Genomic DNA, 15,563 nt, shown 5'->3' on the forward strand with positions numbered 1-15,563 from the left:
ACAACAACAACAACAACAAAACTGCATTGAACCAACAAAACTGGAATCCACAGTGCAGGAGGCATATGGGTAACAGCTTGTTAATTTCCAACCAGCAACAACAACTGTTGAAGCGAAGGAACGAAAGGTGATGGTTTCACCCACACTCTCACTGACCTGAAATTCTCGACTTGCCCTGTCTCTCTCTAACACTCCTCTCTACATTTCTGACCCCGGCCCCTCTGCAAACATATTTTTTCTCACAAGGCTCAAATGAACAAGACTGTTCTTGGAAGATATGGGGAAGTTCCCATGGTGTATAAGGGAGTGGGCAGATCGTGACCCTGTGAAATCAGCAGATAATTCTGAAGCCTCACATTGACTTTTACTTCAACTGCCATTCTCTCCAACATTTAGAGGATTTGGTAATGAGTAGAAAAGTGGTTGATTTCACTCACCATTTCCTGTAGTTTCTTGTATTTTTGAAATGAAATGGCTTAGAGATCATCTGAAGTCCAGGAAACACAATAAAGGGTACGTTCCTAGACCAACAATGTAGTTGGTGACACTGCAGTTTCAAGCCCTAGGATTCCGAGGTCAAACTAGAGCTTGCCTCTCAGAGGCAAGGTTTTCTCACCTTTAAATGCAGATAAGTCAGACCCACCTCCCAGTGTTATTGTGAGGCTTAAATAAAGTAATATGTGTAAAATGTCTGATATAGATCCAGGTACAGAGTAGGCATTCAATAAATGGTAGCTTTTGTCATCATTGTATCATCATTATCATCATCACTGACAATTATTCAAACAAGGCAACCTGCCAATTATCACTGTCATTTATATGACCAAAACATTTAGAAAGATCCCAGAGAAAATAAATGTCTAAATGAACGAGTGCATGGAGTCAAATATATGGTGTCATCTTACAAGGCATGAATAATTGGAAATGAGTTTGTTAAAATTATTAGAATACTTATTAACTGTAAGGAGAAATGAGGGAAACTTTAGGGATCATAGCAATGCTCTAAAATTGCATCATAGTTGCAAAACTTTATATATTTAATAAAATTGCTGATTCATGCATTGATGAGTGGATTTTATGGCATGTTAATTATACATTAATAAAGATGCTCCATGAACAGGATCTGAAAGGGAATTATTTTGTACACAGCATAAAAAGACAAAAGAACTATGAAACTATTGAACAGTAGATTCACAGACGTGGAAGATAGCCTGACCAGGCGGTGGTGCAGTGGACACAGCGTCAGACTGGGATGTGGAGGACCCAGGTTTGAAACCCTAAGGTCGCTGGCTTCAGTGCAGCTCATCTGGTTTGAGCAAGGTTCACCAGCTAGAGCTCAAGGTCACTGGCTTGAGCAAGGGGTCACTTGGTCTGTTGTAGCCCGCCCCTCCCCCCCGTCAAGGCACATATGAGAAAGCAATCAATGAACAATTAAGGTGCCACAAGAAAGAGTTGATGCTTCTCATCTCTCTCCCTTCCTGTCTCTCTGTCCCTATCTGTCCCTCTCTCTGTCTCTGTCACACACACACACACACACACACACACACACACACACACACAGGAAGATAGAGTAAGAGGCTCTAAGATGCATTCAACTGGAGTCCTAGAAAAAGAAGAGAAACAGGATAGGCCGAGGCAACTTAAAAAGGTCTGAGAATTTTGCAGTATTGATAAAAAAAAACACCAAGCCATAAATTCAAGAAAGTCTAAAGAATCACAAATAAAGATAAATAGAAATTCAAGCTTAAACATAGCATAGTGAAACTACAAAGATCAAAGAAAATGTTAGAAGCAATAAAGAAAAAAGAATAGATAACTATTTTCAAAAGAACAGACTGAGCTCACTTCTCAGCAACACCAGTGGGAACCAGAAGAGTGGAAAGAGCCGTGCTGAAAAACCTAATTGCCGTCCTTGAGTTCCATATACAGTGAAAATACTTCTCAATGAGAGTACATACATTTATTATTTATTTTTATTGGAGAAAGAGAGACAGAGAGAAAGAAGCATTCATTTGTTGTTCCGCTTAATTGTACATTCTTCGGTTACTTCCCATCTGTGCCCTGACTGGGGATCGAACCTGCAACCTTGGTGTTAGAAGATAACACTCTAACCAATTAGGCTAATTTGCCAGGGCTACTGGTGAAATAATTTAGGCAACAAACCTAAGATTTGCCACCTGATTTTATTCAGTAGAATAAAATTCTTTTTCCATTCTTAACAATCACTGAAACTTTACATTTCTTCTCTGTGTTAGACTTTGAATATTCAGGGATTAATTAGGTGCAGTCCCTAACTTCAAGAGGCCCAAAATTAAGACAAGGGTTATTACATTTAGCAAGGATACCCAGTTCAGGTTCAATTTCAGACAATAAATGTTTAGAAGCTGTACGGCCCAAATATTGCGTGGGACATTTACTGGGTGTCTTATTTTATCTGGCAACCCATGTCTATACAAGGGGAGAAATATCAGAGACATAGTTGGAAATTGTCAGTGGGTAGGTGACAGCCACATCCCAGGGATGAGATGAGACAGACAAGAGCTTAATGAAAGATAACAATAGGCCCTGGCCGGTTGGCTCAGTGGTAGAGCGTCGGCCTGGCGTGTGGAAGTCCTGGGTTCGATTCCCGGCCAGGGCACACAAGAGAAGCGCCCATCTGCTTCTCCACCCCTCTCCCTCTCCTTCCTCTCTGTCTCTCTCTTCCCCTCCCGCAGCCAAGGCTCCATTGGAGCAAAGATGGCCCGGGCGCTGGGGATGGCTCCTTGGCCTCTGCCCCAGGCGCTAGAATGGCTCTGGTTGCAACAGAGTGACGCCCCAGATGGGCAGAGCATCGCCCCCTGGTGGGCATGCCGGGTGGATCCTGGTCCAGCGCATGTGGGAGTCTGTCTGACTGCCTCCCCGTTTCCAGCTTCAGAAAAATACAAAAAAAAAAGAAAGAAGACAATAAAGGACCAGGACCAGACCGGAAGTTTGTCTTTTAAAAGGGTGATGGAGGAAAACTGAGAGATGAGGAAGGGCAGGCACAGAGGCGAGTTCCAAGAAGGAGGGAGGAGGGTCCCCATCGCACAAAGAAGTTTCATTTGTTCAGTGAGTATTGAGTGTCTGCTACTGTTTCAGGTAATAATTGAAAAGAGTGCTCAGAAATGGACACTTTGGAGGTAATTTATTGCAGTGTTTTAAAGTTTTTAGAGACCCAATCTCAGGACTCCAGTGAAGACCAGGTCACCTGCTACAACACAGAGGGTCTTGAGATTTTTCTATAATGGGTTAAATTGTATACTAGCAAATTTATATGTTGAAGCCATAACTGTAACCCTACTACTTCAGAAAGTGAGCTTATTTGAAAATAAGGTCATTGTAGATATCATAAGTCAAAATGAGGTCATACTGAAATAAGGTAGGCTTCTGATCCAGTATGACGAGGTTCTTGCATAAATACACACGTTAGACACAGATACGTGCGCTGAGGAAGTACACCATGTGAAGAAGGCAAAAACCTATAAGCCAAAGAATGCCCTAGATTACAGAAAACCATTTAGAAAATAGGAGATGCAAAAGAGACTCTCTCACAACCCTCAGAAGGCACCAGCTCTGCCAACGCCCTGATCTCGGACTTCTGGCCTCCAGAACTGTGAGACGATAAATCTGTTTCTAAGCTACCCAGTTTGTGGTCTTCACTATGGCTGCCGCCAACTGCCACACTTTCCTTCACAAAAATTAACTCAGAGGAAGGCTGCCCAGCTGGTGCTTCCTGAGAGCCCAGCTGGCCCCAAGACCTCTCCTGGGGGGCATCTGGAGACACTGGCCCCGATGGCCCTCTCCCGGGGTCAAGGGGACGGCTCAGTCTTCTTGAAGTTTCTGGGCCTCTAGCCCAGGGACCTTTGACACCTGCCCCACCTGAATAAGGAAGAGAATTTCTGCCACTTTCCCCTTCTCTCCGCCCTTGCCCATGCACCCAAGTCCGCCTTTACTTCTCCTTCTTCCCACAGAGCACCTGCGCGGGCCTCGATAAGGCTGCCCAGAGAACCTTCCTACTTCCCCTTTCCCTTCTCCCCAAAGCCTCACCCTAAAAACGAAGCTGCCTTCCTAGTCCCACTATGGGGGGAAAGCTGTGTTTTCCTCTATTTCCTGTCTTTTTCTGGACCCATTTCCTCCCAGATGGTTTTCCCGTCCTCCATGCTGATGGAATGTTTAATTATTCACTAGAAGTGTATTAATTAACTAGGATGAGGCACTGAGCTAGTGGCCTCAGGAGTGTCTGTGGTGGAGAACACCTGTGCCTCAAGAAACTTGAAACTTGGTAATCATTTGAAGGTGACAGGTAAGTCTGTCTTTAGACTAGCTCCAGTTGATTTATCTGGATTTCATGAAGGTTTTGATTTCTAAGGCACCTGGGTTCCCTGGGACAGAGTGCTATGAGAGAGGAGGGAGGCCCGCCAGGACGAGGGGGTGGAGATGCCAGTGGGGGAAGGAAGACCAGGCATTCGCCATCCTGAAGACTCAGGCCTGGATTCGGATTCTGCCTCCATGGATTACTAAGTGACCTTGAGCAAGTCGTAATCTCTAATAACAGCAGGGCAATTTAACCTCTGGGTTTCTGGATAATTAAATATTTTAACAAGTAAATGAGACCAATGATTCTAGAACATATAGGTATTTTATGTTGATTGATGTTTAAGTCTGGATGTAATGGGGTGAGGAGGAGATAAGACCAGAACCCAAATAATGACAGCACGAGGCAGAATAGATGGTCAGAGCAGTTAATATATGGAGTACCATGGGAACTCAGAGACAACTTCCGAGTGGTCTACAAAGGGGGGGGGGGGGCTGTTGGGAGAGAACAGACACTAGGAAGTCTAAGGACAGAATCAGAAGAGTGGGACATATTCACGGGAGATCCAGTGGTAATGGTTGGGAGAGAACAGACACTAGGAAGTCTAAGGACAGAATCAGAAGAGTGGGACATATTCACGGGAGATCCAGTGGTAATGGGAAAAAAGCCCAGAAGGAAGGCTGGGACTAGAGCCTTAAATCTCTAGGATTTTAATAAAATACAGAAATCTCTATAATGGAGTCAAGTTTCATAGCAAACTAGTACAATGATACGGCATTTAAGAGAAAAAAAAAAAGCAAAATTTTGACTGTGTAATTCTTTGCAGGGTAACAACTGAGTTATGCTGGCATCTTCCTCCTTCCCAATAAGACTAATTAGCCATGACAAAGTTACCATTTTTAGCCTGACCAGGTGGTGGTGCAGTGGAGAGAGCATCGGCCTGGGACGCAGAGGACCCAGGTTCAAAACCCTGAGTTCGCCAGCTTGAGCAAGGGGTCACTTGCTCTGCTGTAGCTTCCCCACCTTCAAGGCACATATGAGAAAACAATCAATGAACAACTAACTAAGGGTCCGCAACAAAGAATTGATGCTTCTCATCCCTTCCTGTCTGTCCCAACCTGTCCCTCTCTCACGCAAAAATATAAAAATAAAATAAAATAAATTTACCGTTTTAGAGCACTATTAATGTATTAGGCATACAAAGAGGGGTGGTCTTGACAGATTTATATCAGTATATCAAAGTAGACAAAGATACTACTCTCATGGGAACTGAGATTGGAAAAGCTCATTTCCTCAGCGTCACACAGCAGCAAGTGGCAGACACAGTGCTGGCAAAAAAAACATGGAACCCAGTTTGAGCCTGGACACCAAGCACTCGATACTACACTTGGCTATTAGAGGTCGAGCCAGTAAACTGTAGACTAGTAACACCGAGGCCTTTGACTGCTTCTTACTCAAGATTTCACACACGGAAAAGTCCAAATGGCATTGAAAACATTCAGAAATGACTTGCTTCGCAGACCATTAGCATTCATTCCTGTCTGAAATAATGAAAATCTCCTGACTGAAATGTGGGTTCATTTTTCACTGATGATTGATGTGTTCCTGGCCACACAATTCCCTGATTTTAAAACGATTCCTTGGCATGACAGGTCACCTTTGACCCACCCCTTTCCTTTCGGGAGATACTGCGGCAGGTGTGGATACCACATCAATAAAGGAAATCAAGACTGATGGTGCACTGTGCGCCTAACACATCCTTAATAAGATCACCTGGCTCAGGATGGTCCTGTTCCAGGCTGGAAGAATCGGAGGGCTTTGTGTAAGACCCGCTGGTCCGGACAGCACCTCCCGATCACAAAGGATGCTCCAGCTATAAGACAGCACCAAACTAAAAAGCTCAAGTCACCTCCCTCCAAGCAAGTGACAGAACTTCACTCAGTTCTAGAAGCAAGTAAATGTAAGGATTGAAAAAGCAGAGCATGAACATCTCCAGATGAACTAACTTCTCTTCAAAACCTGAGCCAACAAGAATACAAACCACTTAGGAAATTCCTCCCGTCAACCCTGAGAATTACTTGACTGTACACGTTTTTAGACAATCTCTTGTACTGTATTAGATGGAACCACATAAAACTGCTGCTATTTGACCATTGTTTTGCCCACAAAAAGTCATTCCACAGGAGTCAACCTAATAATAATCATTGTAATGTGTAGAATTCTCAGAATATTTTCTGTATTTATTTTTCAATTTAAATGGAGACAATGAATTGTTAGGATAAGAAAATACAGCTCTGGCCGATGGTGCAGTTGATAAGAGTGTCGTCCTGGAGTGTCAAGGTCACCAGATTGATACTGAGGGCATCAGCTTGACCCTGAGGTCTCTGATTTGAGCCCTGGTCAGGACATGCAGCATGAGAAGCAATCAATGGGTGAACAACTAAGTGGAATGAGCTGATGCTTCTTTCTCTTTCTCTCCTCCACCCTCTCTCCCTTTCTCTCTCTCTCTCGCAAAAAAAAAGAAAGAAAAAAAAGGAATACAGGTACAGCATATATTAAATTCTTAATAAATGTTTGTTGTATTTTTTAAAGTATTTTATTTATCTATTTTAGAGAGAAAGGGAGGGAGAAAAAAAAGAACATCAATCTGTTTCCACATGTGCCCTTACTGGGTTTGATCCCCAGTAACTTCTATTCTTTGGGATGATGTTCTATTGAGCTATATGACCAGGGCTGAATTTTCAATTATGTAAATCCTAGTGATATGAGTTTTGAAGAGATTTTATGAACACTAGGTACAGAATCTCCTGATGTCAAGGTGAATGCTCCTTACCACTTTAATGTTTAGTTTTACAAAGCTTGAAATAACAAAAACAATCCATTTGATTTATATATTTACATTTTTATTAGAATTCTTCAGAACTGTCAACAATTGGACAACATAGGAAAAAAACACATGGAACATCAACATCCTTTAAACTTGCACTGCTTACATATGTACACATAAAGTTACTGTATATATAAAAAATATTTTGAAGGGCTCATGGGCTCAGGGATATTCAAAAGACATTATTGCTACATTTCAATATTTACAAAAAAAAAGCCACAAAATAATTTCAAACATTAAAGCCACTGCAAAGAAACATTTGATGTAAAAAAAAAATTATAAAAATATAAACTTTCAAGAATATCCATGACAAAACTCTCAGTGAAGTGCCCCAGAAGTACCTAGACATCTACAGTTAACAACCACTTCTCTTACCCTAATCAGAGTCAAACGAAACTCAAAGGAAATTGTCAAAGTATGGCAAACAGCAACAACCTCTTATGTTGACAACAAAACCCCTCAAAACCTGTTACCTTTGGAAAGGTGCGAGAGCAAAGAACTCCAGTGCAAACGATTACTTCCAGATAAATGGCCACAGTTCTCTACGTGTCATCTAAGGGACCGAGGAGGGGAAAACTGTGGAGGCAGCATACCTGAATCTTGCAAGACCACACGCAAACCTTGCCATGTACCACATGGACCTCTTAAAGTCAGGCAGTGATGAAAAAGTAAGTAAACTCTTAATAATATTCAGGCTACAACCTAAAGGGTAAAAACATAAATACGTCTCAGTGGGAGAGTAGCATTTATAAGGTGTAAAGGAACGAGTACAGTATGCTGAGTATAAATAACAGAGTACCTTAAGTGCAGATGAATTGCAAATAAATAGGTACTTAGGCACTCTGCTTCCTATATGCCGCTACACAAGCTCTTGGTAAGCTTCTCAGGACGGCGGGGTGAAGGAAGTGACGAGCAGTATGGACAAGGAAAGCCAAGCTACTTCTTGGGTACTGAAGGACCATCTTGGGCTCAGAGCAAGAATACCCCTCAAAAGATATGTCTACAAGCATCCACGCGCACGCACGCACGCACACACACTTAGATAGATACTGGCCCGGCATCCAGGACATGCCTGCAAAAGGAGGCTGAATCTAAATTTTATTTCCTGCTACAGAAGCATCCAAACGAAGACAGCACTGTTTCCTCACTCCTGCCGGAGTCATGCAGTAAATCGTTCTCAAAGGGCATCAACTCTGTCGAGCACAATGCCATTCTGAAGCTAGTAGGCTTGTTCTGGAGAATCTACAGAGCAAGGGCATCGGCTACAAGAGATTTTTGTTAAGATTGTGCTTAACAATTAAGTTTATTTCTTTCTTTTTAAAAAAAAAAGCACTAATTGTGTCCTTCCAACTCACCTGGCTCTTTCTATTCCTACAAACAGCAGACTTGAGCCAGAGGTACATCCAGAAACGACCCCTCGTGGGTGTCCCCCTCCGATAGAGGAACGCGGACACTTGCAGGACGGGTATATACAGACGCAGGCCGCGAGGCCCTCCCTCCGGCTCAGCTCGCGGACAGCAGACTCTGCTCAGGAAGCAGGTCAGTAGCACAAAGGCTCACACTCAGCAGCAAGTCTTTATTCATGCTCAGGGGGCATTTTTTGCATGGTCTACGTCTCATTCCCAGCATGAAATGGAAGATTTTTTTTAAGCCCAGATATTCATAGACTTCTGACCTTTGTCCTAATAATGCTGTTTTCCACATCGAGGGCTTAAGGTTTCAGCTTCTAATTGTGCTGCACCATCATATCATTATGGATGGGTTACGAGGGCCGAAGGTGGCTACTGCTAGTTGTTCAAACAAACTATCAACCGTATTTTTCAAACAGAAATTAGAGAAGGCTCAGAGAAGGCTCAGAAAAGGACTCAAGGTGTCGAAAGCCCATCCCACCCTCTCTTTCTCCAACTTAGAATTCTTTTGGTTAATGGGAGCTGCTCTGCTACTGGGAATATATGCAGTTTGAACCCTGGCAAGGGGATGGGGGGGCTGATGACAAAAATCATCGGCCACTAAAGTGTGCTCATAAAGACAGGATTACGGTGGGGTGTCCATTCTCCTGAGTAGGATGCAAGTCGAACAGAAGAGTTGTAGAAAGCAGAAGAATGGGGACCACGGTGCCGGGGAGACCCCGCCACGCGTTCCGCCTCAGACGTCTTCGTGAACAAGCAGAGGCTGGGTGGACGAGGCGCTGCTGCCCACAGAATTGATCCGCACAGAGTGGTCCACCACGATGTTCTCCTGGTTGGGGCTCCAGTTTGCTAAGTTGGAATAAATCTGAGGAAGACAAGTCCGCAGTCAATATGCAAGTCCCCACAAGGAACACAGTGATGAAGGGGCAAGTTTGCAGCTTCAGAATTGCAACTAATGTGAGGTTCTTACACGGAGAGAGTTTACAGACGTTCACAGCCCCAAAGCAGATCATTAGTAACAAAGAAAATGCAAGTTTTGTTCTACTCCTTCATTTTCCCCAAGGCCTGATTATGCAGGAAGTGATGGCAAAAAAAATGAGCTTTTCTGCTGGGACAGGCATTATCTAACCTACCTAAAAGGTTTATAGATGAAGGCAGCTAACTACAACCCAGCAGGTGATGTAATCTGTGGAGAAATTGGTGCCCCTTCTAGGGTCTTCCACTGAGACTCAAGCACTTGGGTAGAAAACGCTTGTTTACCGTATTTCCCCATGTATAAGATGCACCTTAATTTTAGGGCCTGAAATTTGACACACACAAAAAATTACATAAAGTTATTGAACTCAAGTTTTATTCATCTACAATGATGAGTGCTAAAACAAATGCAAAAAAGCAGGAAATACAGTAAAAAAATCTATAACCACTGTATAAGATGCACCCAGTTTTTAGACACCAAATTTTTCGAAACAGTGTGTCTTATACATGGGGGAATACAGTACACTGAAATATCCTTTGACACCCCAAAGAACAAGCTTCAACCCAGAAGCACCAGGGAGGCACTCAGGAAAGGACAGACAGTGCCAAGCACTCAGTCCAGAACAAAATCAGCTTACAACAACCCGAGTCAAAGGAAGGGTCATTATCTTCCTTAAAAGCAGAAGAAATAATTGATTTGGGTTTTGAAATCCTCCCTCCCCAAATGACTAGGAGGGATCTCCCAACTTCAAACAACTCTTCATTCTGCATGGCTTCTGGGCAGGACAGCTCTCTGCCATTTTCTGGCTATGCTTGTTTGAGCAGAAGGCTTATTTCCCGGCAGTAACAAGCTATCTTTTCTCTGCTTCTATTCTAGTTCATATGACCCCAACCCTCCAAAGGCTGACCGGCCCTGACATGTGATAGAGAGAGCCACGCAGACCCCATGACCCGCATTTGGGGTGGGGGAGGAAACAGGGCAAATCCTTAGGAAAACCTCTACTGCCACACTTCCGAGTGGAAAGCCCTCCCCTCTCATTCCCTCCTCATCTCACAGCCTTCTTTGGCTCCGAAGAGGGGAGAGCAGGAAGAATTTGTCTCCTTTGCTTTACTTTCCTACCCCAAGTCCAATTTACAGCCTAAGCCAAGGTGAGAAGGGATTTGGAGAGGAGTCCTCACCCCCCCAGAGCCTGAGAAAGAGGACAAACCAGGGCCCAGGGTTTCAGTCCTGGGCCCAGCCAGAGCGTACTCACATGGTTGCTGCTCTCTGAAATCTGCTTCTCAATCAGCTGAACGATCTGCTTGAATGTTGGCCTTTTTAGGGGATCGGCATCCCAGCAAGTCTTCATGATGTCATACCTGCAAAACGAGGGCCACTGACCATCACTCCTCAACGCCCTTCCCCTGTGTCCAGGTGCATGCCATGCAATTTCAAAACGAATTCCACGGCTGGACACACTGAATGGCACTCTACGTATGAAATGCTGCCCAAACTGCCTGTATTTCAGGACCAGAGACTATAAAAATAAGCTCCAGAAATGACATCTGATCAAGGGGTCCCAAACAGGAACTAAGTGACATTTCAAACTGGCCTACTTGAAAACCCTCAACATCTGGGTTTCTGTCTTTAAAAATAAAAATAAAAGGGGAAACGTTCATCTGAAGGAAAGCATCTTGGCCCTTACATTTCAGCAGGTGCGTGCTCAGGGCTCAGCATTCGGAAACCTTCCTTGATCATCTTGTAGAACTTCGAATCGACTGGCATTCCCGGGTAGGGGCTGCTTCCTGAGGCACAAAGAGTGTGCAAATCAGAGGGAAGCAGGACATTGAGGAAAACCTTAAGAAGATGCTCTGAGCCTATGAAGGTGCCTTTGGCAAGGATCGTCTTACCTAAAGAGAACAGCTCCCACAGGAAAATCCCATAGGACCAGACATCACTTTCAAATGTGTACACACAGTTGAAAATGCTTTCGGGGGCCATCCACTTCACCGGGAGCCGAGCCTGTAAGGGAAGCACAGCAGACTCAGCAATGGTAATTAAGAAGTTCCAAAAATTGAATAGGGAATATTCATATAGATGCTGCCCCTGCTGGAGGGCGGGGGGGATGAGAACTGACCACCCTCTCACGAAAGCCTTTTATCTGTATGACTTCAGATGAGCCCCAACCACCTCCGAAATAGGAGGCTCCCAGGTATACCGTCCCTATTTTCAAGATGGGAACACTGAGTCACTTCGGCCCAGCACAGTGGTTAAGGCCACAGGCATCACTGACTATGCCACTGGCTCTGAGAGACAGACTCGTTACTTACCACTGAACCTGTTTCCCCCTTTTGTCTAAATTCTACAAACACGGCTCCCCACAATAAGGACTGCATGTCCCAGCTCCTCTGCATCGAGGTATAGTCATGTGACTCCGTTTTGGCCAGTAAGTTACGAGTGTTGTCTGGAAGCTTTAGGAAAACCTCTTTAAAGAGGGTTGGCCTGTGCCCTTTGCCCTGTTTTGGTCCTTTCCTCCATCCTGCTTTCTGGATTGGTGTGTAGCTAATAGTGGCCATCTTGGACCATGAAGATTAGGGCTGCACCCAGGGACAGCAAAAAATCCAGGGAGAGCAGAAAGGTTTGGTCCCCGAGTGCTTCGTGGAGCCTCTGTAACAGGCCTGGCCTGCTACTCCTATACTTCTTTTTTTTTTCTTCTGGGTTTTCTATCATATGTAACCCAAATGATCCCTAATTAATACATTGGGAAAGTCACTTACAAATCTGTAATTAAGCCTCTGTATCTTCTGTGAAACAAAAACAATACTTTCAATCTCCTAAGTTGCTTTGTGGGTTAAAGGAGATAATGGGACTCCACATGCTTAGCACAGTCCTGCCCGACTCGTTCATACCTGAAAAACGGTCTCGCTTGAGCAAGCAGTCAACAGACAGTGGTTTCCGATGGTTATGACTACTCCAAGGAGGTGACTGGCAGATCGAAGGCTTAAATTCTACAGCTGAATTTCAAACCCTGAACCCTTTTCTGCTAAAACTTGAGTCAAACTTTCCATAACTATTCCTCTTAATCTACCATAGAAAACTAAACCCATCCTTCTCTTAATCCATTTAGGACTGAAAACTAAGATGACAATTTTTTTTCCAGTCTTAAGAGTTATTTTAAGTCCATAAGGGGGAAAAAAAAATCCTCTCAATATTCCCTCTGCCCCCAAAATGTTGTGGTGAAGTTCCTATAGGGGCTCTTAACCTGAAATCTATAGGTGTCTTGAATTCAAGTGCCTGTGAATTTAGAAGGGAAGAAATTGTATTTTTGTTTACACTAACTTCTAAATGAAGTTCAGTTATTTCCTTAAATTATGAATGGAGGCAATAAGGCACAGCAGTCCGAGCAGTGCGTGTGGCTGTCACCAACAGTAATCCCAGAACTCTTCATCAGGGTACAGTGTTCACATGCATCACCACTTTGAAATGACGGTAGTTTTTACACTCACAGCTATCATATGTTATTCTGTGTAACAAAGTACATGTATTGTCATATCACAAATTTACGTTTTAACATTTTGATAACTGTATTTCAATTTAACTGCTTTTATTTTGTTATTGTACTTATTTGGTGCATTTGAAACAGTGTTAGGACAAAAGATCCATCAGGTTTGCCAGACGAAGAAAGGGACTATGGCATAAAAATGACTAAAAACCCAGGAAAAATGGAGAGACTGACCCAGGGAAACGGATACAACAAGGAAATCACAGATGACAGGGATGTAAATTTTGGGGAATTAACATGCTATATGAGTTTCCTTTCTCTTAACTTGTCCATAGATTTTTCTTACTCAGTAGCCTGGTGAAAGTGGCATCTGTGATTGGTTGGTTCAACTTAACTTGAGCTGGAGTCCACAATATGGAAGGAAGCCTGGGAGGAACTAACCTATTCTTGTTAATTCCAACTAAGGTCACTAAATAATAACAAGCTATTAAGAAACTGCAGCATGACCACTGTCATGATTATTTATGAATATTTCAAATAAGACAGCTATAAGAAGTCAGAATAATAAGTGCCATATAAGTACTAGCCACAATGTGCCTGGCTCTATGCTAAGCACTTTATATACACATAGCTGGTTTAATCCTCGTAACAACTTTGAGACAGCTGACAGCATTATTCCCAAGAGAAGAAAAAGCAACACCCAGAAGTGTTGGATAAGTCTTGCCAAATACTACACAGCCACTAAATGATGAAGCCAGACTGGAACCTGGTGAATGACTACTTCTTCCTCTGGTCACTATTCAGAGGCCTAGACAGAGAACCACCTTACATCCTTCCTTCCAACATCGCACCAGGATGGCGAGAACATGCTTTTACTAATGCTCCTAATGATGAAATCTAGCCTCAGAGGAGGTTTATTAGAAATACACCCTTTGATTAGGAGGTAAACTTGGCAATGCTTCTACAAACCTAAGTCAAATACAACCAACCCACAGAGATGCCACAGTGATGAAGGACAAAATATTACCTTATCAGAGGGGACATACATAGCTACTTCCATGAATAAATCTGGACTATAGAAACAGGCCTGGGAAAATAGATGTAGCCGAATATATCTACAGGATCACCTGCCTTCTTCCCGTACCAATGAGATCTGCTCTGGAAATCGTGGACTATGGTTTCAGTCTCACCAACTCATATTATCTCAGACAAACATCACTAGAATACACTGCGACTCTTAAAATAACAAAACACTGCATTCTAATGCCAAGGGTTTATGATACAATGAAATAAAGCTCTTTGAAATAAAATCACTATATTCTATAAACCAATTATAACTCAGCAGCCTATTTAAGAAGCTCTCGATTAGTTGTAAGATCCAACATTCTCTATACCTAATTCTGGACATTACCTTAGATTTTAATCTTTTTCACATGGCATGTCAATTTCAAAATAAAATTCTCCTGCTGTGACCTTCAGGTCCATGTTTGTTTCATGGGAGCAGAATCAAGTTCATTGCTATTCTCAGGCTATAATGAAAATTAAGGCTATTTCTGTTTCCTTCACATGCCCCATAATTACACAATTAGAATTAGGAATTCTATTATTGGAATATTAGTTGTAGTGATGTTCAGCATACCATGTAAATTTTGCTGAAGTACACTTCATTTGACTGCCAAAATGCATGATATCTCAAAGGTAGGATTGCATTCTAAAAATCATAACAACAACAACAACAAAAAAACTCCAATTCTTATAAAAACTTGAAACTAAAATCCGTCATTTGACTGTCAAGCAGAGAGCAGGTACTCACGTTTCCTTTGACCACATAATTAGAATCATTCTTGATGTCTCTGGCTAGACCAAAATCACATATCTTTGTGATTCGACCATGAGTAAGGAGGATATTTCTGGCTGCCAAGTCTCTGTGAATACACTAACAGGAGAGAGGGAGGAGAAAGCCATTTAAATTTTTAAAAAACTTCTAGAGAGTGAACACTATGTTTAATAATATAGTGTTGCTTATGTTACACAAATCTAATACTTTTGCTTTACATTTAAACTATTCAGTGCACCAAAAATCAGTATCTAAATTATGCCTTGAATGATGCTCAAAATTTGTGTTTCACGTCATTAGAACCTTAATTACTATAATCACTTTCCAAAACCAACTTGAATAAATGCTTTCTTGGGACTAATTTAATTCACAGGAAAATACGTTAAATAGTTGTGCCGTTTTTTACACTGAAAACTCATTCTGCATGGTTCTCTGTGAATGTCCTTTTATAGAGTTCCTAAAATGTCTTTGCAACTCCAATTGACATCTCTCTAGGACACAGGAAAGAGGCTCTTTATTTCAGCCATCCTATATCCTCTCTTAGTTTGGTAATTGTTTGGAAATGTCACTAATGACACATAAGAGTTGATTCTGTGACCTTATCCTTTTCTGACCATCCCACTTCTCAAGGAATTCCGCT

The 15,563-nt window shown here is 42.6% G+C and overlaps 1 protein-coding gene across 4 annotated transcripts in view; it reads right to left on the reverse strand.

Annotated features, from left to right (window-relative positions):
* Positions 1 to 7,214: 7,214 nt before the first annotated feature.
* KIT (KIT proto-oncogene, receptor tyrosine kinase) overlaps positions 7,215 to 15,563 on the reverse strand; it is an 80,212-nt gene continuing 71,863 nt past the window's right edge. For all 4 annotated transcript variants that reach the window (XM_066280211.1, XM_066280209.1, XM_066280208.1 and 1 more), the window contains exons 17-21: positions 14,900 to 15,022; positions 11,495 to 11,606; positions 11,290 to 11,389; positions 10,858 to 10,963; positions 7,215 to 9,494 (exon numbers count right to left, since the gene is read on the reverse strand). In XM_066280211.1, coding sequence (XP_066136308.1) covers positions 9,366 to 9,494; positions 10,858 to 10,963; positions 11,290 to 11,389; positions 11,495 to 11,606; positions 14,900 to 15,022 — 570 coding nt within the window. In that variant the 3' untranslated portion in view covers positions 7,215 to 9,365. The remainder of the gene's footprint in view (positions 9,495 to 10,857; positions 10,964 to 11,289; positions 11,390 to 11,494; positions 11,607 to 14,899; positions 15,023 to 15,563) is intronic.

This window comes from Saccopteryx bilineata, chromosome 5 (genome assembly GCF_036850765.1).
Source record: "Saccopteryx bilineata isolate mSacBil1 chromosome 5, mSacBil1_pri_phased_curated, whole genome shotgun sequence".
NCBI lineage: Eukaryota > Metazoa > Chordata > Mammalia > Chiroptera > Emballonuridae > Saccopteryx > Saccopteryx bilineata.